Here is a 23,569-nt window from a genome sequence, read left to right on the forward strand (position 1 = left end):
CTATCTAAGAATGGATAGGGGCAAGAAATGGTTAGTCAATCCTCCCCAACTTTTTGGAACCGCCTTCCCAAGCTCGAATTGGGAAGAATAGACCCATTTCTCTTTTTATCTCTATCAATTCGGTTTTTTCATCCCCCTTTCATGCCTCCTAAACCCACCCAGGCTCTTGAAGAGACGGTTTTCACCCTGACTGAATGCGTGGATGAGCTTCACACCATCAGGGAGCAACACCATGAGTCCATCATCTCTACCTCACCGCCATGATTGCGGATCTCCAGCAGCAATCAACAGCCTACCCTCTTCCTCTCACCCTTCCAGCTCACCCCTTCTCCACCTTCCTCGCCCTCTGCCTACCTCCAACTGCCGCCACCTAATGCGGTTAAGCTTCCTAAACTCCACATGCAACTGCTTGACAGCTCCCAACCCCTCGATTGGATCTTCCAAGCGGAGCAGTATTTTTCTTATTATCAGGTTCCGTCGGGACACTGCTTTGACATGATTTCTTTTGCGTGACTGGTAATGCTCTCAGTTGGTTCAAATGGATACAATCCAACTAACAACTATCTTCTTAGGAGGGTTTCACCCGAGCCCTTGAACTTCGCTTCGGCCCTTCTACTTATGACAACCATCAAGTGAACATTGTTCAAGTTTTTTTCGATAAAAGTAAATTTTATTAAGTAAAGTACATAGTGTACATCTCAAATGACACTTTAAGTATGTTATAGTATCCGCCATACTCTATCCAAAGCAATAGTACTGATACTATGAGGAAGTTCAACACTAAGTATATGGAGTCTAATCTCATTATGAGTAATCTGAGCAAGGGATAGTGCATCTCGATCCAGCTATTGAAAGCTTCGTCCATTCTGTTCTTGCCAAATGTGATACACAAGAGATGCCAAAAGATTATGATAAGCAACATTGATAACATGCTTCCCCCTCCATCTCGATGCAGCAATCAATACATCAATGATCCATTCTCTAATGGTCCAAGGGAATCGGACCTCACGTCGCAATAGACGAACACACTGTCCAGCATAAGGGCAACAAAAGAACAGGTGCTGGTGAGTCTCAATGGTACCATTGGAGCATAATACACACTCACCATGGAGGTACTGAAGCCACGGTCGATCCATGGTGGAGAGGCTCTCATGCAATACTAACCATAGGATAAAAGTATTCTGGGGAATCTTGAAAGGGCTCATCAGTAATGAAGACCAGCTTACCTTTGGGCCCAGATGCCGAAAAATATCATAGACTATTTTACTGGCATAAGAACCGCCATCAAGAAAAATGGAATCTCGAACGCTGCTAATTGGAGGTAAAAGCAGCAGGACACCGAGCATGGAAGTATTGCTCATCCGAGGCCAATGCCACTCCCCATCCCGACATTGCTCAAGTTACGAAAACGTGATACGATGAATGTGTTCTAGTCCGAACTAGAGCAGTTATGTAACCATGTCGTGGGTTTGCCGCCAGAAGCGATTCTAAACTGTTGTATCTCCGACCTTTAGAGTGACATCCAACGTGGATTCACTATTTTACACCCATCCTCTATTAGCCAAGCTTTTGGGCTTGCTAAATTATTGGAGGCCATGGCCAATAATTCGAAGCTTCCTTCTTTGGGTACTAATCACCTAGCATACTCGTCGTGGCTGCCGCCTTATTGCCACCCCCGCCCCCAAGCCTGCCCTTCCGATATGCCGACTATCCCCAGCTAAGATGTAATCTCGCCACGCTCAGGGCCTTTATTTCAATTGTGACGAGAAGTTTATTCTAGGTCATCGATGCAAAGCCAAACACTTTCTATTATTGATGTTAGATGAGGATGAGCCGTCGGACCAGCCCTTCCACCCTGACCCGGGACTCTATGAACCGCCCCCAGCCCTAGTGCATTTGCTGCAGCCCGACCAGCCCCTAGCCAGATTCATTTCCAGTTGTCGAGGGCTGCACTAGCGGGTTCCAACTCCCCGTTCTTCTTTGCTTACGTGGGTTCATTTGAGAATATTTTCTCTTTGTTTTGATCGACTCGGGCAGTTCTCACAACATAAACTAGCCCTGTATCGTCGAATTTATAGAACTCCATGTTGTACCTGTTCCCTCTTTCCCTGTGACTACCAAGGGGATAGAGTGAAATTCAGTAAGTAATTTGGCTATAGTCGAGTCTGTTCTAAGATGAACAATCTATCTTTGTAATACACCATGTCGTGCTGAGAGGAAAACATTAAATGATTGTATGGTGTGTGTTGTAGGTGCTTAAGTAGAAAAATATTCGCGGTGTATGGCAAAGGATTCCCTCAATTGGGTAAGTACTAGCAGCACAGCAGACGAGACGACCAAAAGGAGGAGCACCAAAGCAGCCGAGTGTCTAGACAATGCGTAGAAAATGTCACAATCGAACCCACGCAAGTTCGTTAACCACTTGTGCTATGCCGAAGTTTGAATATTTTGCTTGAGAAGACCAAGGAGGCTCTTCTGATCCGTGTAGATGTGGAAGCGGCAATACAAAAGGTAGTGGCATACAACTTTTGTAATGACATACATCTCCCTCTCATAAGTGGAAGCTAATTGCATAGTTGGGCTCATTTTTCTTGCTGAAAAATGCAAGGGCACTGATTTTGAAAGAGTACGACACCAATAGCCACCTGTGAAGCATCTGTCATGACCTCGAAAGGTAATGAGAGGTTAGGGAACTGAAGAATAGGTAGGGTCACCATGGCTAATTTAAAGACGTTGAAGGTTGATTCTGCAACCGGGGTCCAATCGAAGGAATACTTGCAAAGCAAGTCAGCAAGGGGTGCAACAATCGTGGCGTAATGGTGAACGAAATGCCAGTAATACCCTGTGAGGCCCAAAAACCCAAAGGGCGGATAATGAGGTTGGTGTAGGCCATTCCACCATGGCGCGAAGCTTGAAAGGATCAGCGGTGAACCCTGTTGCAAACTGACGTACCCCAGGTAGTCCATGGAAATAACGCCAAAATTGCACTTACGAAGTTTGACAAACAACCTGTGAAAAGTCAAAACCTACAGTACTTCGCCAAGGTGAGTTACATGCAAACTCCAATCAACACTATATACAAGAATCTTGTCAAAAAATACCAACATGAATCGACATAAAAGGGGACAAAAAATCTCAATTATAACCTCTTGAAATGTGGTAGGGGCATTAGAGAGCCTGAAAAGCATGACGAGGAATTCGAAGTGGTCATCTACTATACGAAATGCCATCTTCTGCAAATCAGTAGGGACTACCTGAATCTGGTGATAGCCAGAATGTAAATCTAACTTGGAGAAAATGGTGGAACCATGAAGTACATCGATAGTTGGAATGGAAAACGACCTAGACCGTAATGGCATTCAGAGCTCGATAATCAACATAAAAGAACCAAGACCTATCTTTCTTCTTAACCAACACCACGATGAGGAGATGGGACTAGTACTCGATCGAATAATACCCTTATGGAGCATCTCTGTAATCAGTGCAGTCATAACTTCTGTTAAGCATAGGGGTATCTGTAAGGTTTTATATTGACTAGAGTATGGTAGGGAAGGATGTGGATATAGTGATCTTGTGGCTGAGGGGGAGGAAGGCCTTGTGGTAACTGGAATAGGTGTTGAAATTGTTGGAGTTGGGTATAGAGGTCAAGGAGGTATGTGACAGTAGGAATAGTAAAGGGGTCTATTTAGGGGGAAGAAACAAGGCGGATGGAGAGAAAGTAGAGGGAGTCAATAGTGTCAATGTGGAGGAAACAAAGGATGTGAGAGAATGATGCATAGTGTGGAGTCACAAATTGGTTACCATAGAATGTGATCAAGATGACCTTATCGTAAAACTGCATGGACGGTATTAAGTAGTTTGAGAGAAATGGTCACAATGTGCTTAGCGATTAGACTCCCAACACCACATCAGCACCATGAATTGGAAGGAGATAGAATGGAATGGAAAATTTATGAGATTGTAAGGAGAGAGGAACCTCAGCATAATACCCAGAATAACAAAGGGATTCCACATTGCCTACCAATCTCGAGGCACAAGGCCATTTTCGCTCGCCTAAGTTCCTCTTCTATTGGCAGAAGATGCTCCAGGATGCTAAAGCGTTCATCCGGCATTATGCCACCTCCCAACATAATAAATGGACAAAATGCATAATCTTCCTCCACCCCTAGTCAAAGAGTCCATGGTACTGAATACAACCCCTTCAAGTTATGAGGAAAGACAAGTGATAGGGTGTCGAGAAGAAGAACTTCCCCTAACAAAAGAAGCAAAGAAAATTAATCCTGAAAGATATGCAAACCAAGTAGTATCCTTTCCTCGACTTTGTCTTTGGAATCTTCGATGATTTGCTCAATGTGAATTTCATTGAATTACCTGAAATGGAACCACCAAAGAAGTAAGAAGAACTGATGATCCAAATTATTGCTACTACCATAGACTAGTGGGGCGTCAAATCCATGATTGCGTCATATTTAAAAACTTGTGCAATTAGCCCGCCAAGGAAAAATCTTAGTAAAATTACATAATGCGGCCTCAAATATGGTCACGATTACATTTGGATCATTTGATGTTGTGATGAAGAATACAACTAAATTTGAAGATAAAGTTTCATGTAACACGACTCATGAAGAAGAAACTCCTTCTAGAGAAGATTGTATCTCTAACATAACTTCTAATGATGAATACATGACAATAATGACCTTTATTGATGAAGATCTACTACTTGGCTCCAAACCTTATAACAGGTCATTGTTCGTAACTTGTTATGCACATGAGCAAATGTTCAACCGTATATTAGTTGATGGAGGTTCTACAGTCAATATCATGCCATTAAGCACAATGAAGAAGTCGGGAATGTACATGGACGAACTAACAAATAGTCATCTGATGATCCAAGGTTTCAGCCATGGGGGACAAAGGGCTCTCGGTATAATAAGAATAAACTTGTTGATGGAGGATATGTCATCAACCGCATTGTCCCTTGTCATAGATGCCAAGACATCATACAACATGCTCCTCGGCAACTTTGGCTACATGAGGATGGTGTGGTTCCTTGTACTTGACACTAATGCTTCAAGTATTCTCTAGACGGTGTTGTAAAGAAAGTGCTCTCCTATGATAAATAATTCACCAAAGCTGAGTCCCATTTCACTGATGCTAAATACTATATCGAGAATACAACAAGTGTCATCCATTGAAAAATCCGAACAACAAAAAGTAGTCATGATAAGGAAAGTAAAAACAAAACAACCTCTCTAGTAGATGGCAGTGAATTGGTCCAAATGAAAAATCCTCCACTGCATTCACTAAAAGAGTTGGTGGTTCCATGGACAAATCTTGATGCAAGGAAGACCAACCACCCAGTGGGTTACCAACTCAAGGACCCAAAATAGAGCACGAAGAACCTTAAAAGCTTTTGTACAAAGGGTTTTGACCCAAGAGCATTCAAACTCCTTACTAAAGCAACTACAATCAACAAGAAGGAGTTACTTTAGGATAACTGTCTCCAGAAGCTAATGATGGACAAGTACAAGGACTTAACGCAACATAAATGATGTTAAGAGAATAGGGGCACACTCTTGAAATCTCTTGATCAGGCCTTGGGTTCACTCTATAGAATTCCATTTGTGTAGCCATAAAAAAAGCCAACACCAACAATATTGTTGAAGGAGAATGCTTGACAACAAATGAGATCCTTGGAAATAAAGGAAAGCAAATGGAACGCATATCTGTCTTCGATAGACTTGGACCCCATCAAAGATTGAGTGACAAGAAGGCCAAGAATCAAGGATTAGACATCTCTGCAAAGTCCAGACATTGGAAGAAAACTCGAGAGTCACAAGGTCATCAAGTACTTCAAAGCTTAATCACATCCCGCATGAAGCAATGCATCCACAAGGATGACCCCCATACCTAATGGAGCTGGAGCGGTGAGCTTTGATGGAAGCTTCGGTGTCGGATGCCACGAGTGCGAAATATGTCGCTGACAAGGAATAGTGAATTTGGGCTACTGTGGAATAGTTGAACTCCGCCGAATGTACGGATGTTTTTTGGAGGATGTTCTATGAGGCCTTGCCTACCTTGATTAATTTAGCTCGACGAATAGGGTGCTAAGGGGATTGTGTTCGATGGTAAGGCTGAGGAGAAACCAATGTTCATGTACTGTTGCATTGCTCTGTTGCACAACAGGTATAGCCCCTAACTAATCTTTCGTGAAGGATTATTCCTACGGATGCAATGGAGGTTAAAGATTAGGTGTGGGGAGTGTATTCGGCATTGAGCGCTTACAAGAGGGATCAATTTTTGGCAACTTATTGGGAGCTTTGACAACATTGAAATCGAGTGATCATTGCAGAGATAGAGAAATTAACCATGCACGTGGTAAGGCAACCATTGAGATTCCAAGATGAATATCTTGAGACATATGAGGCTATTAGCAAGGCAATTGATCTCCTTATTGTATTGCCTTATATTTGAATAGGTTAGTGATGATCGATCGTGAATGGTAGGGATGAGAAAAATTGGAAAGGGAACGTGAGTCAACTTACGATGGCTCATTGCATATGTACATACATATTTACTTTAGTAATAAAATTTAATCCTTTACCTGAAAACTAAAAAATAAATAAATAAATAAAGGTGTGTCCTCGTCTAGCAGAAATAATATAATAGGGTTTAATGGAAATAGGCTTATTTACTTTTATATTATTAAAAAAATAATAAAAATATAATATTTTAGATGCAATAATAAAAATATTACGACATCAACGACTTGAGAAAAAAAAATTAAGAAAAATGCCAAGTCATAAGGACCGGGTTCATGCCTCTTCTTTTTTTTCTTTTTCTAAATATATTTATTATTATTATATGTTATAATTACTTAATTATATATTTAAATATTTTTTAATTATAACCAATAATAAATTTAAAATTTTATTAATTAAAAAAAATACAATCTATTATTATAAATATTACAATAATAAGAAATGTTAAAAATGACCGCCGTCCCACAATTGCACCGGTGGCGTTGGCGCCGAGGTCTTCTTATTTCCTCACCCACATTTTGTGTTGGCTCATTTGTATCATCATGCATTAATGTGCAATCGGCTTGATAATGTTGCAAAACTGGACTTAACATAATCACAATCGTGAACCCTTAAATGCATTCACATTTAGCTGAAAACCTAAATATGTCAGGTAGTAGTCCTGCCATTCAATAGTTGATCTTTCGAGATCAGCTCCGATCATAGGCTCACCATATATAGGGAGTGCCTAAATTATTTAGCCATCTTGTCGGGTAATTGTGGCTTTTCCTACACGAAGGTGAAAAGTGTATATTTCGGATCGCCACCTCTCCTCCAATGTAGTGATACGATGACAATCATGTACGAGCCTTCTGCACCTATAAACATCATAAAATCCAATCTGGTATAGCACATGCTACATACGAACATGTAAGTTTTGTCTTTGGAAGTACGACATTGAGGTCTCCATCAAGAATATTATCAGGTCTTTGTTGTGCTTGTTAGGATAATACAATTGCATCACATGGACCATATTGCTCTTCTTTGCATAGAAAATTGTGTAATTCTGTGGTGAATTATCCAATGATGGTTGGTTTGTGATGTATGATCGGATGCCTATTATAGTGATGAAATTACCTTGTTCATCAACTTATTCTGAATTTCTACCGAGGATATATTAGAAAATTAGTGTTGATAGTAACAAGTACTTGTTGAAAGTTTTCGCGAAACATACATGCCAATAGTTTGATTGTATAAAAGAAGCTCTTCTACAAATACATAATACACCTTGTCATTCTTTCTGGACCCTACATCTACTGCTCAATAATGGAAGTATACATTGAATCAAAATAAATTTTTCCTGAGGGCAATTCACAAATGAGCCAATAGTGGGGTAAATACATGTAGCTTTTGGTCACCCATTCCCTTCTACTTCTAACCCTGATTTTATTGAAGGACATCTGATCATAATTTTTTTGTACCAACTTCTAATTATAGCGCAAAACATTATACCCCGAGGTAGTCACTATTACACAAGGCCTTGAAAATATTGAACTTCAATACATAGGGGCAACCCTATCACATGGCCACGAGGCAAAAGATTTCTCGCCTAAAGAGGATTACGTAGAAGTCCCTAAAGTCGATAGTTCTGCAAATTTTTTTTATCATAATTCTAAACCGGACAAAGTAGAATTTCCAATACAACCGAGGATACCGAAAATGATGTTGACATAAATGTCATGACTGAAATATTCGAACAAGGTATGCCATCACCAAGTGAACCGGTTATACCAAATACAACTACTGAGCAAATGGTTTTTCGCCTTTGTACCATTCTTCGATCGAACATTCTTGGAGATACTTGTAGACTCCATTGATGTCCAATCTTCAAAGTATGCAAAAATTTTATCATACTAATAAAGGCAATCTTGATGTAGGGATGATCTTAAAAACTAAAGAACATTATAGGAGCGCTGAAAGGTCACTCGATACGGAATGCACGACCCGAGTATGTCGTAGTTGAGAGTACAACAAGCAAGTGGAAGGTCATCTATAAGCATAGCACGCCAGGTACATATATATATATATGTGTGTGTGTGTATGTGTATATATATTATTGCATAACCAAAACCATCAAAGTTGATTGATTGATTTTTTTTTTCTTTCAGATATGCAGTGTAGATGGCAGTTTCGAGGTATAATAAAACCAAAAATTAGATATTGGATTATAACAAAATATGGGGAAGACCACACATATTTTATAGAGACATGCCACTTGAACATTGCAATGTAGACAAAAAATTTGTTGTTTCTTTACTTTTGGGATAGGTAAAATCCGACCCCGCATATGGTATTAAGCATATTATCAAACTATGTAGAATCAGATAGGGTTTGACATATCATACCAAAAGGCATGGTACAGTTTGAGGGTAACTCGTGAAATTTTTTGTGACACATGGGAGAGATCAATTCGATGGCTTAAATGCATAAAAACACACGTATTAAAAAGTCAACTAAAATCCCCCTTTGTTTTTTTAAAAAAAAAACCCTTTTATTGTTTTAAATATAGCTCAATCGCCCATCTCTATTAAATCTAACTAACGGCGTATTATAATCTTACTTAATATATATTATTTTTTATTTTAATAATCGTTGGATTTGTATTTAGTATACCAAAGTCGTTAGATCTAATCTTAATAGTTGGATCTTAAATTTAAAAAAAAAACAAAGGGCTCATAGTTTATTAATTTTTAATATATGTTATGCCACACCCCAAGAGTAGGACCCCTTCTTTAGGCTCTATCCTTGGGATGCGATCTAGCCAAAATCATAACATCAATATATTCACCAAATAATAACCGAAATAAATACAAGCCCTGACCATTTGACCTCTTTCTTAACCACCTCGACCTCTTTACTAGGCCAGCTAAATTTTGAATTGTTCGCTTTATCCCCTATATATGGAGGAAGAAATTTAAAATACGTAAGCAAAAGTTAGTGAGGCCGTCAGTGGATGCACGTGGAAAAAAATAGTCAATATTAGAAAACTCAATCAAAATATTTAAAATATGTCACATTGGCTGGCAACAATAACAATGGAGCCTGTGAGAACCATATCAGGTAATGGCCGAATCTTATGATCACCACCTTGTGTCTCCTGAAAGACCGTTTACTATCTTATCCTTCATACAAGGAGCGATTCCACAACCACATAGAATTGGCCATGCCTAGGTACATGACGGCGCCAATCACATGCAGACAATCTCCAGCGTGCCCATGAAAGGATACTTAAGTTGGAACTGAATGATGAAGCCTCAACTAGCAGTCCAATGCTACCCCAGTGTGCCCCACGAATCGTCCATCCCCTGGCCCATTGACCACTTAGCATGAATCACATGATCAAATTCACAAAGCGAGTCGAATAATTGTATAGAAAATAGACCATTTAAAGACCACATGCATATTCAATATTATGACGAACTGAACAATATCAAGATAAGTGGGACCTTTGGGATACTCATATGGACTCTAGAGGTGGTTCCCAACGGAAGTTCATAAAAAAATACCAGAATATCACTTGAAATAATTAATAATTATCACGTTGTAGCACTTAGCTCCACAGAGTTCCAATACCCATTCAAATTCAAATAGATAACCAAATACCATATTCATATTCATTTATAAATGAACGATTTCGAGAAATATTTTATCAAGTTGGTCTACTTTTGATACATATATATATAGTCATGCACATAACATCTAGTATTCCTCCAATTTTGAAAGACACGAATACACTTTTAAATGACACTCACCTTAAAACCCACATAATTGGTGTGTGTCAACAGTTGAACTTATCTCGAAGAAGTTGGGTTGATAGTTCATCTGCCACTCCATCCTATTCTATCAATATATTTAAAACTATGAACATGATAGTCATGTATACTGGAATGTAACTACACATCAATTACGTCTACAATTATGCACAAAATGAAACAGAGGGTATTTTAGTACATCCAAATCTATCATATTTCTTTTATATTTTTATTAGTTAACTAAATATATTTAGCAAAGCAAGTTGAAAAATAAGAACAAATCTATAAATAACTTTTTTAATATTATTTATAATTCATATAGTACTGATCCAATTCAAATCAGTCAAACTTAATTTGTTAATAGTTAGTTGGTAAATAGTTTATACCCTCAACAAATGAAGAGTACATCAAACTTCCTATCTCAAATAATGTCAATAATAATTACTCTTAAGTTTAACTTAATAAATGTTCAATTCAGTTGAGCAATTAACAAATACTTATAACATTAGAACAATTAAATAATTTCCCAATAAATATTCAGATTCAAGATAAGTGTAATTAATTACTTGTAATTAGTTATTATATGTATCGGAACAATCAAATAAATATTGACTTAACTTGGAATTTAATTAACCAATCAACTAAGGTTAACTACTTAAGTCGTATCAATTTAAACTAAGGGAAAAATGCAAGCATTTGTGATATCGCAAATGAGCAAATTATCCCTTATAAAAAAATAATTAGCGATTTACCTCTCTATATTTTTTAAAATACATCAATTTACCCCCTTATGATTTTTAAAATGAAGCCATTTACCTCCCTGTATAAGAAGGTAAATTGTTTCATTTTAAAAAGTACAACAGAATAAAATTGCTATATTTTTTTCATAAGAAGATAATACGCCCATTTTCAATATCACAGGGGACAAATTGCTATTCACCCTTTAAACTAATATCAGAGCAAGAAAGAAAATGGTACAAAAATGCATGTTAAGGAAAGAGGGAAGGAAGTTTTACCTGCTGCCTCTTCCTCCGATTTTTTGGGGGTAAAGCTTTGTACAATCCAATTTAATCCCTTAGAATTTTAATATATTTGAATCATATCTCCAGCTATAACGTATATTTTTATTTGGGAAAAGTATTTCTTTAGTCCGCTAAGTATGCCTAATTTTATTTTTAGTCTGATAACTATGTTTATTTTTGTTTAGGTCCAATAACTTAAGAAATTGCTTACTTTTAGTCCTCTGGCAGATCTTGGGACAATTTTACCCCTATGCAACTTTGAAAAGCAGTTTTAGTCCATATGCACTCATAGGGGTAAAATTGTCTGAAAATCTGCCAGAGGACTAAAAGTAAGAAATTTTGTAAGTTACTGGACCTAAACAAAAATGGACATAATTATCGAACTAAAATTAAAATTATGTATAATTAGCGGACTAAAATAATATTTTTTTCTTTTCTTTTTGTAGCCAATTTATAACTTTCTAGTACAAATTAACATTTGGCTTTCATATAACTTCCGCTTTGCCCCCAAATTATCACAAATAAACTTTTATGAATAACCTTAAAAAAGAAATAGATAAATAAATAAATAAATAAATAAATCTCATAAGTGATAATAAATTAATTCGTTAAGGACGATACATGATATTTCATTAATAGATACAGGGTGTCACATATTATAAAAAAATTATTATTTGAAAGAATAAATTTAAAAAAATTAACCCACCCCCTACTCGTACTGCCCTCTCCACAATCCCTCGCCACTTTTCTCACCGCCTCTCACCACCCGTGGCCTCCCATAGAGGGGGGCGATGACGTCGAATCAGATCTGCTATATTCTGGGAGATGGCGCAGTTCTAGGCGATGGTGGATGTGACGGTCACCCTCAATTCATCGTCGCCCTTTTTTTTCATATATTTTTTTAGTTTCTAAATTTTGAATTTTAAAATGATTTAAAAACTACATTAATTAAATTTTAAATAATTCATTGAAATATTTTTAAATGTTAAGGAAAGTTTTAATTTTAGTTTCAGTAATTATAAAAGTAATTTAAACTAAAATATAATTTATTTGCATATTCTTAACTAAATAACAATTTAAATTATTAATAATATATAACTTTTATAATTATTAACATTTATATTTGTAAGATATCTTAAATTTGAAAAATGAATTTACGATATTAATTTATATACTGTGATTTTATTTTTAATATTTCAACTTAAATCATAAAACTTCAAAAATGTATATATATTTTTTATATTTTAAGTAAATATATTTAAAAAAATATTTTTTAGACAGATGATAATACGAAAAAAAAAAAACCACTCAAAATAAGTAAAAGTTGTACATGTGATTATATACACACCATAAGGATATTTTAATAAAAAAACACTAAAAAATAAGGCCAATAACAGCTAACCCCCCTCCCCCCAAACGCACAAGGAGCGCATGTAGTGCAACTTTTGTTAATTACTAACGGAAGGGAGTGTTTTTTGTTGAATTTTACAAAATACAGATCGGGGTTTTAGCCTATTTCAAAAATACAGAGGGATATTAGCTATTTCAACAAAATATAAGGGGATAAAATGTATTTTAGTCTAGTTCGAAAGATACCAGGTTACATGGGAGCTCTCCAAAAATGAAATAAGGGAATAATTGTTGAATGGGAGCACAAAACCTTTCAAGCGGCGAAGTGGTGCATATGTGATCACATATGTGTTCTGCGCGTTCAAACCGTGTATAAAAGGGTTCTAATTTTGTCACAAAGTCATCAGTGTAGATGGAACTCATTTATACACAAAGTATAAGTACAAAATGTTCATTGCAACTGTAATTGATGGAAATCAACATGTACTGTTTCTTGCATTTGCATTTGTTGATAACGATTCCTATTTAGCATGGAAATGGTTGCTTCAAATGTTAAACAAACATATTTTAAGAGGGCGGTTCAGGATGTGCCTTATTTTTTACTGTCATTCGGATCTCATTAGAGCAGTGGCCGAATTTTGTACTTTATACCACTCGTGGAGTGCACCAATATTGCTTACAACACGTGTATTCTAATTCCAGAAATTGTTACAAGAATTTATAGTTGAAAGATCTTTGTTCCAAAGTTGGCTACGCGTATCAAATCAGAAAATTCAGTCTAATTATGGAGGAGAACAAGTGCCACAAGCTAAAAGCGTTTGCATACCTAGACCAGATCAAAAAGGAAAAATGGACAACTTCTCATGATGGCAGATGACAATGGTATTCTAACAACCAATATGTTAGAATGCACTAATGGAGTTCTAAAAGGGGTTCGTCGCCTGTCTGTGACTGCAATAGTGAAAATAATATTTGCCCGTTCTGTCCATTATTTTTGTGAGAAAATGTCGGAGAGTAGTGTAATGTTAAACAACAACCAACTCCGAACGGAATTTGCATACAAGTTGTTCAAAACGTTGGTCTGAAAAAATGTTGAGCATGAGATCATCAGATACCATCAGTTTGAACAGTTCCCCTCGGTCATTACAAAGTGTTACCATGGACATGGATTAAAGATTCTCGCATTGTCAAAATTGCTACCTGAGAATGTCATGTGGCTAATGGAGTCAATTTGGAGTCCCTGGCTCTCACGCTCAAAAGCTATGTATTGATTGCATCATTTGGAGGTATGAGAATGACGGTCCTACATCCACATCTCTATACCGATCACTGGACCCTCCAAGACCCAAGATAGGTTGGTCTCACTACTCTTGGGTTTCCTCAAGATCCCCAAGCATGATTTTATTTTATGGCTTGCTATATTGGGGAAGCTTTTGACGGCTGATAAACCATAGTTCTCTTACCTAGGCGCCTGTGTTCTATGTGATGAAGGCGCGACTAAGACGTATATGCACTTATTCTTCCAATGCCCCTATGCCCAACGGTGCCTTATACCTATTCAACGATCCGTTCGCTTCAATTGGCCTAACCGTGACTAGCCAATGGACATAAAGTGGCTTAGAAGAAAATGAAAAGGGCAACACATTATTAATCTGGCTTATCGTGCACTACTGGCTTCATGTGTGTATCATATTTGGAACGAACTGAACCTAAGATGTTTTGAGCAGTCTGAGCGAGAACTGATCTTACCTACTAGACTCATTGTAAGATGTTAGACAAATAATTCTTATTGCTTTTTCAGCTCGCTCTGTTAGTTCTTGTGCGTTATATAGACTTTGGCGTATCTCTTGGCCTGTCGAAGGAGACGCCACTCATTGATTCATATATTTTTAACTTTATTTTATTATAACTAAAAATGTTTAAATTTATAATTAAATAATCGTAACATATTATTATTATAATAATAATAATAATAAATATATTTAAAAAAATACACTTCAAGTCTAACCACGATTTTTCCTAAATAAAATGACGAAGAGATAAAAAAAAATGATATTTCCACTATTCTGTGCATATATTTAGAAAAACAAATTCCAAGTCATAGAACTATATTTATATTATTTTTTTTTTCAAAAGTTGTTATATTTTTATTCTTTTTTATAATATTAAAATAATTAAATCAACGGAAATAGGAGGCAGGTAAGTGGTGGGGTGGGGTGCAAACACGTACAATTTATACCAAAGCTATATGGCTTTAAAATTGGTAAAAGAATCTCACATTTTCCAAAGCGATTTCAACTTTTAGTATATGTCTACGTACTCTTCCAATTATTTTATTCTAAATATTGATACAAAAATATTATATTTAAAATTAATTAATTTTTAAAGATATTCATTTTCTTCGTACTTTTTTATATAAAAAATTTAGTCACAAAAGAATTTCAAATGTACTATTGCTAGTATAATTACATTATGGTTTTTTCTTTATTTCATTGTATTCAAATTACAAAGCATTTTTTACTTTATATTTTTTATTTTTAATAGTTCTCCCTATGATTAATTCTTATGTTATTTATATATTTTTAATATTTTCTACTTGATTTCAAGGTAAATTATTTTAGAATTAAATACATTTTGCTCCCTTAAATTATGCACAATATCACATTTAGGTCTCTAAGAAAATTAATTTATCATTTCCCCCTTTGAAATGAATATTTGAACAAAATTGTCCTTATTATACATATTTTTTTGTTGGCTAATATTATTTTAAATGTCACATTTTATTAGTTTAGAAATTTGAACACCACATGATGCATAGTCTAATGGGATAAAGTGTATTTAACCCATTATTTTATAACATTCTTTAGATAGATATTTGGGGCATATTCTTTATTTATTTATTTTTAATTATTAGTCTTTGTAGCACGTTATTTATGTACATATATAACAAATAGTCGTTCACGCTTTCAAATATATTATGAATAAAAATAAAATAAATCAATACAATACATTTAAAATAAACATTAATTTAAGTTAAGGGGTGGTGTCACAAACCAAGTTTGTGAACGAAAAGTGCTGTTTTTTTTTTAATACTAGGCACTATGACATAAAAGTTTTTTAAAATAATAATTTATACATTTATAGTATCACAAGAATTACTTGCATTTTTTCCTAAATTCTAAATCTGGCCTCGGGTTTCAATTGAAGGGTTCCAACACTGTGACAAACTTATCAGTATAGTTCATTGCATCTTTGAGAAGTGTTTTTTACACTATTACATTTATATGTTTCATTGTATTTTTAAAATTAATATAATTTTAAAAATTAATTAAATATAATTAATTTATAAAAAAAATAAAAATAAAATAATGCGATTCACAAGTCGTGGATGAAAACCATGACATGATGTCGTGGATTTCACCCACGACACAAAGTCGCAGTTTCAAACCGTGACTTGTGTAGATTTTTTTAAAAAAAATAGTTTTTTAATTTGAAACCGCGACTCGTAATATTTTTATTATTATATTAAAATAAACTATTTTAATATAATTTATTTATTTTTTATTAATAAAAATAATTAACCCCATTACTTAATTTTGAGTCTATAAAATATAATAAATTCGAACTATTTAACTCACTAATTATACTTTATTTTTTTATAATTAAAAGATATTTTATGATTAAATTTAAAATGAAAAATTATTATTGAACTATATATATAATATAAGGACAATACTATCCAAAATTTTAATTATTAAAAGTAAGTATTACATTTGTTAATTTAGAAAAGTAAATGTTAAATTTATCATATTTTAGGAGGACAAAACATATTTACCTTTATAATAATTTAGGGGGACAAAACATATTTTAACTTTATCAAAACTACAACTTTTGAGTTTAAAAATATCCCTTTGGTTTACAATAATATAGATTATATTGAATGATATTTTAAACTGAATTTAATACGCTTTGTAGTAAATTTAAATTTAAATTAATTTCTATAAATGACATTTTCTTTTATTTATATAAGAGTATGATTTATTTATTTTTTTTGGGATGGGATAAGAGCATGAAATCAAATACTGCTAAATTATTATAAACTCAAACATGGTAATTAGTGAAAATTTTTGAAGGAATAATAGAAAAGAAAGAAAAAGTGAGTAATGAGTAAGTATAAAGGAGGGATATCGATCTGTGGAGTAGAAGTATCGTTTCCCGTAAAAAGAGTCTGCCTTTTCGCCTTTCTCCGCCGGGTTAGTTTTTCTTTCCTTCTCTTCTTCCATTTTCAAATTAGAGGGTCTGGTAAAGTTGGCCATTTTTGTTCCTTGTTGGGTTTTTTAGTTGCTTTGCATGAATCATGTTGGCGTCTGCTTTTTTTCATCTCTGTTGTTGTTCTGAAATGCTCTGGAATTTTTTTTGAGATGGGATTTTTCTCTCGCTCTCGCTCTCTCTCTATATATATATATTTTGTTTTCTGGGAAATCTGTGTGTTTGTTTTTTTTTTAATTGGGTTTACCTTTGCATGTTTTCTGTGCGTATGTTTTGTTCTGGGGTTGGTGGAAATTGCTATGTTTTCTTTTGTTAGTTTGGAGTTTTGGGTGGGGGTGGGGTGGTGGATGTTGATGTGTGAAGTTTTAGTTGATACAGAATTGTAAACATGTTTTGATTCATTATTCATTATAATTTTGCTATGCCAATCCGGGTTGGTTTTTAGTTTGTGTTTCTTGCATTTTTTTTTTAAACCACGACGGCATCTGGGATTTCAAATTTTTTAAGTTTGATGACAGTTTTTTAAATGAAAATGCTTCAGTACATCTGAATTATATTAGTTTTTAGTATATTTGGAGTCACTGCTATGCATAATTTGCTGATTCTTGGACATTTTAGCATGTCAGGCTCCCTGTAGAGCTTTTGCATTCTTCAAGTTATAATTCTTTATCTTGTTGTGTTGTTTGATTTTATCTTTTATGGTTCTTGCTATAGTTGTATTTGTCTGTGAAGCTCTCTTAAATTTGCCAGGTTTGGTGAGCTGCATTATGAAACTTCAGTTTAAAAGGATAATTTGTTGAATTTCCGGTAGTATTCAAGAGTTTTCCGAAACAAAACAGATGAAACAATTTCAGTTGCCATAACTTAAGACTTGATATGTTGATGAATAGCTTTTACACAATCTGAGACATGAAATTGTGAAAAACACAATGTTGTGATGTCCTCATCTGACTTTCTCCAAGTTGAAAAAGCTACTGCTGAATTGGAAAGGCGAGTCTATTCTTGACTGCTGTTTCTTTGTTCTATTTTCACGTGCAGAAATATGCCTGAGGGAACAAAAGCCGAGGATCTTGTGAACGATCTCATGGAAACATTTTCTGATAGTGTTTCAAAGCACAAAAAATTGTCATTTTTTGAGGAGGAGAAGTCAGACTTTGTAACTTCTCATATCAACAGGTTGTTTGGGCGTCAAAAACCAGTTCACCATATTTTGGGTGGTGGCAAATGTAGGATTTCTTCACATGTTGGTATCAGTTTTATCATCATTAAGATCAACCTCTTTCTAACTTACCTAGCTCACTTGAATGTGCAGCTGCTGATGTGCTTTTATGGAGGAACAAGAAGATGTCAGCTAGTTTTCTAAGTGGTGCAACATCCATTTGGATGATTTTCGAATGGCTCAATTACCATTTTGTTTCAATTCTCTGCTTTGTGCTGGTTGTTGGCATGGTTGCTCAATTTTTCTGGAAAAATTTTTCAGGCGTATTAAATAGGTAATATAGACTTGTATGCTGCTTTCTGGTAGTGGCAGCATTTCACTGCATTTCTAATTGCTGTAACCTATCAATGCCGACAGATCTCCATCTCAAGTCCCTCGACTTGTTTTGCGGGAGGAATTTTGTGCCAACATTGGCAAGGTGATAGGATCTGAGGTGAATCGTGGTTTAGGCTTTTTGCAGGATGTTGCCTGTTCCGGAAATGTAAAGCAATTTCTAGTGGTAATTTTTCTTCTTTTTCGGTGTTTCATTTTTCGACTTTTGACTTTTCCCCCTTCAATTTCTTTGATCCACATAGTTGCAAGTACTAATATTCTAATGGATTGGGATGAGTTTGACGTGGTCTTCTTTGTTCTCTCTTTATGTTCTTTTTTGTTTGAGTCATCAATGACGCACCAAAGTGCCTATTTAATGTCCATGTTTTACCATCACATGGAGTTGTTCATTATAATAGGCCAATAGCGGCATGCATAATGTAGTTAGACTCTAATAATCCATGCAGTTAACTGTGTGCATTGTCACAGATTGATGAAGGCACTTGCCGATGCATCAGCTCCTCCTGCTCTTATTGATATTTGCTGTTGTGGATTATATAACGATCATGTTGCAATAAAGTTGTAGAAACAAGGAGCCTTAGCAATAATTCTTACTTTATCTCTCCATATCTATTTTCCGATCTATTAAAGGGGAAGGATGAAACTACTCTTCACTTCGTAATCAAAATGTTTCAAGTACTTCTATTTCATGTAGAAATGTCATGTCTTGTGCACCTTCACGACGAGACATTGAAACTACTCCTCCTGACACTTTAAAAGAAGAATTTTCTGATTGTAATATCTGTTTGACCCATTTCTGAGTTTGCCGTGATAACATAATGTTTTTTTCATTTTAAGATCTTCTGATAGAAACCCTGGATTTAGAATCTCTCGTTCTCTTTGCACATTACATGGTATATGAACACCAGTATGCAATGCAACTAATTGACCTTATATGCAAGGGAAAAATAGCGGTATTAAATCGATGGAAAACGGTTGATTTGTGCGTCTCAACTGAAGTATTTTCCCATTTTTCTTTCCATGATATTGAACATTGACAGTGCATTTGAACGTATTGCAACATTGTTTCTGCTTTTTTTATTGGTGATCTTTCAAGGATAAACTCAGTTTAACACCCTGATGGTACTTGCAGGTTGTTGCTAGCTTGTGGGCTGCTGCTATTATTGGAAGCTTTTGCAATTTTTTCACTTTGCTATACCTGTGTAAGATTTCTTACTAATAATCACATGAATTGCTCCCTTAATCTCCTAAATAGTATTCGGGTTCACATTTTCTAAAGGATAAGACAAGTTAAAATATTTTTCATTTTTACCAAAATCGCGCTTTTCTCTAAAAGTTAATAATTATATAAATTTAACAAGTAAACTGCAATTAAGTTGCAACGGCCGGATCAAAAGCTAGTTAGTTATATTTAGAAGAGGGGCAAAGTTCGCAATCAAATCACTCATTTGTTGACTTTTGGAGAAGACAAGTATAGTGGGATAAACAAACTCAGAAACCCAAGATGTACTTATGATTTTAGGTGATTTTGTATGCCTTGTAGACCATAATTGTGATGTTTGCAGCTGAGTTGATTGTTTAGTTTGCATGCAGCCTGTTATACGTGTGAATAACTTCAACTTGGGAAAGTTTGCATCCTCCATCAATGTTTTGGATTATTGTCACCTATATATTATGTTTGTACCTTAATTTTGGTGAAGAAAAGCTGCAAGAGAAACCTTTTCTTTTGTTTGTCCTCAAAGGAAAACTAAGGACAAACCTCTGAGAATGAAATGAACTGTTTATACAAGTGCAAATTTTGAGATATTTATAGCAACTTTGTTTTTCTCATAATTCTACCTACATCCAAAGAAAAGATATATTGTAACTTACAATATGCTTCGTTTGGATCTGTACTGGTGTTCTTGTAACATGACGACGAAAATCTTCTTTGACATGAAAGTGATATCACTGCCAACTATGCACGCAAACTATGTATATAAAGATTGATTCTGATGTTCTCACAAACTTCCTTATTTGTCTGTTAAGCTTTTGTGGCTGCCCACACGCTGCCTGCCCTGTACGAAAAATACGAAGATGAAGTTGATAGCTTCCTGAAGAAAGTACTGGAGCAGCTCCAATTCAATTTCCGGAAGCTAGATTCTCGCGTCCTCAGCCGAATCCCAACCGGCAGGCCCAGGGAAAAGAAGGTAGAATGAGGTATAGGACGAGGATGGATGTTGAAAATTTTGATATCTAACCCGAGTCCTGGGGACATATTGCTGTTATAATAATTTTTGTATCTTAAAGATTTTACTAGAAGTCATTCGACCCCCGTCTAATCCCATTACATATCTTAGTATAATTCAGTTCTTTCATTAGTAGTTTGTATACAGTTATGTTCAACCGGAACGTTTCCGGGGGACTGTTAGATTAAAGATGCTGAGAATGTCAGCAGCTATAGTTCTGGGAAATCCTGCTGAAGAATCAGCAGAGATTCTAGTGACAGAACATTACATTCTGGGAAATGATATTTGGTTATTAGCTATGCTGCTTGTTTATAGTTCTTGTCTAATAGCTGGTGAGTGTACGCTAGATGCCCGCGACTCCATTAGTAGAAAAGCGTCGCTATTGTTGGAGGATGATGAGTTTTGAGAGAAAATGTAAGATTATCAGTTGAGCTAAAAGTTTAAAAGAAGAAAAATTGCAAACTTAATCCCTTAGGATAGACCATTTTAAAAAAGACTCCTCCACTTTATAGATTTATACAAAATTGTCCTGCATTTTGTCAATTAGTTGAATAAGGACAAGTTTGTTGCACAGTTGGTCAAAAAGAAAAAAGGCCAAGTTTTCTCTAAGCCCCAAATTTCTCTCCCTAGTCCTCTTTGTAATCTCTCCAAAAAACAAAGTTTGGGATTCGGATGTAAGCATGCGTGTTTTTGATGTAGTTGAAGGAAAAGCAATCGGATCGGTTCGGGAACGTGCAAGCTGAAATGAGTAAAATTATAATGACAAGTGAGGAAATATACTTAATTAAAATAATTTTACGACTAACTAAAGGGTGTACCCTTGGTGTTCCCGAGCGTCAGATGTAGTATGTGTAATGAAAAATAAAACAAAAAATTCCAACGTACACGGCTATATATATATGAACAAAAGAGACACAACATTCAAATGAAACTTTACCTCTTTCGTTTTTTGTTTAAATTGGCGATGTATGTTCGACCCGTTGTTCATCTTAGGCTACAAAGTAGAATCCCTCTAAAGCTAATCCACACCACACCATGACAAGATGGTTTTGATCTCTTTGCTAGAAGAAATCAAAATCGGTTGGAAGATGATGAAAGAGAACTACACTATCAATTAGTGTATTATTTTCATAAAAAATTCTCAACAACTCTGTACTTGGTCCTAGATCAATGAGAGTTAGAGAATTAGAGGGATGAGAGGAGAGAAAGAGAGAGAGGCTGAGAGTTCTATTGGAGAGAGTTGGAGTGTGGTTTTGTACATTCAACTGAGTTGTTGTATGAATGATGAAGATCACACACATAAATATGCTTTGTATTGGAAGATGGAAATGTGTTTAGATACATTCTACCTACCTACAAGACAACTCTTTTCTTATATGGTATGACCAAATCATGCCATATAGAGAAGTGCTCCAAGTATGGTCAAGTTTGCACTTTCCAAAGGTGCAATTTGACCAACCCTCCTTCCAACAATACAATTCAACTCTTTGGCTAATTAGTCTTAATTTAGTAGACTAAGTTTCATTTTAATTAAATTAAAATAAATACAAGGCCTAATGAATTTAATTAAATTCGATTTAATAAACTCAAATTAAATTAAACTTAATGTTATTTAATCCAATTAAAGACATAACCCAACTTCTCTAATTAATAAATTTAATTATTAATTAAGATAAGCTCAATTACATTAATCCAATTAATTTAATCTTGGGTAATCTATCTAAGGATCATCCCACGTGTAAATAATCCAATTATTTACATCTTTCGAATTTAATTTCAAATTAATTCATTGTCCTTCCTTGGTGATTTGTGTGACTCTTTAGGTTCACCTTTCAGGTAGACTTGGGCTAGTGTCCGACACTATCGATTAATTAATTCCAATTCAATTAATCATTCTTGATCAACCATTGATCAGAAAGCCCGCTACCATGGGTGACTGTCTAGCAACGGTCAATGGCACTAGAGACTAGGTGGATATCCGTGTGATCATTCGCTACAAAAAATGCAGGATTTGGGGCGCATAGCGCAATCGTTCCAAAAATCTTTCCTAATTGGAATGGCCGTTGGAACTCTTGAGGAACAGTATTAGTTCGTTGACAAAAGAATCCTATTAAATTTCATCATTTATATTTGGAACGGCCATATCGTTACTAGAACAGTTCCAAATTTAATGTTACAAAATTCGTGTTCTTATAGTCTTGCCAACTTTGAAACGGTAACATATTGTAATACAATTTGGAACGGTTGCACAAATATTTGAACGACCCACCAATTGCACATAGTTATTGTTCCAAAATGAGGTCTCACGTCCGTTGAAAAATAGACAGTTGAAAAATCATTCCAAAATGAGGTGCAATTTGAGACGGTTTAACTACTTAGAAAAACTTGCATTACAATGTCCAATACTAAATATAGTATTTGTGGGAAACTGTATGTGTTCCAAGAATCGTTCCATAGTGAGTTACACTTCGTTATAGCTTTGATGGATAGAAAATGTGATATTACAATAACCATTCCAACGGCGTTACAACTTTGCCGTTCCTACATATGTTCCAAGACCTGTTCCTAAATGTGTTGCAACGGCTATACTATAAGGCTTATTTTTGGAGTTCCAAACACCATTTCAATGCCCATTCCAAAATGTTATATATATATATATATATATATGTTACTTTCATTTCATTTAGAATTACTTACAAAATTTTGTATTTTTTTTCCACTAGGAACATTTTTTTTAAAAATTACCATTCCGCCACAATCAGTTCCAACCTGTACGGTACATTGGTGAGATTTTAATTTGAAATGGTTTGTTTCA

General features: G+C 35.2%; 1 protein-coding gene across 1 annotated transcript; it reads left to right on the plus strand.

The window, feature by feature from the left end:
- Positions 1-16,806: 16,806 nt before the first annotated feature.
- Positions 16,807-21,053, plus strand: LOC105178663 (reticulon-like protein B8). The gene is made up of 6 exons (XM_011102183.3): positions 16,807-16,958; positions 18,013-18,200; positions 18,287-18,467; positions 18,551-18,692; positions 19,659-19,728; positions 20,555-21,053. Exons 2-6 carry the CDS (start codon positions 18,017-18,019, stop codon positions 20,722-20,724), a joined length of 747 nt encoding a protein of 248 aa, XP_011100485.2. The 5' UTR covers positions 16,807-16,958; positions 18,013-18,016; the 3' UTR covers positions 20,725-21,053.
- The last annotated feature ends 2,516 nt before the right edge of the window (positions 21,054-23,569 follow it).

Source organism: Sesamum indicum, linkage group LG12 (genome assembly GCF_026168435.1).
Source record: "Sesamum indicum cultivar Baizhima isolate 11 linkage group LG12, ASM2616843v1, whole genome shotgun sequence".
NCBI lineage: Eukaryota > Viridiplantae > Streptophyta > Magnoliopsida > Lamiales > Pedaliaceae > Sesamum > Sesamum indicum.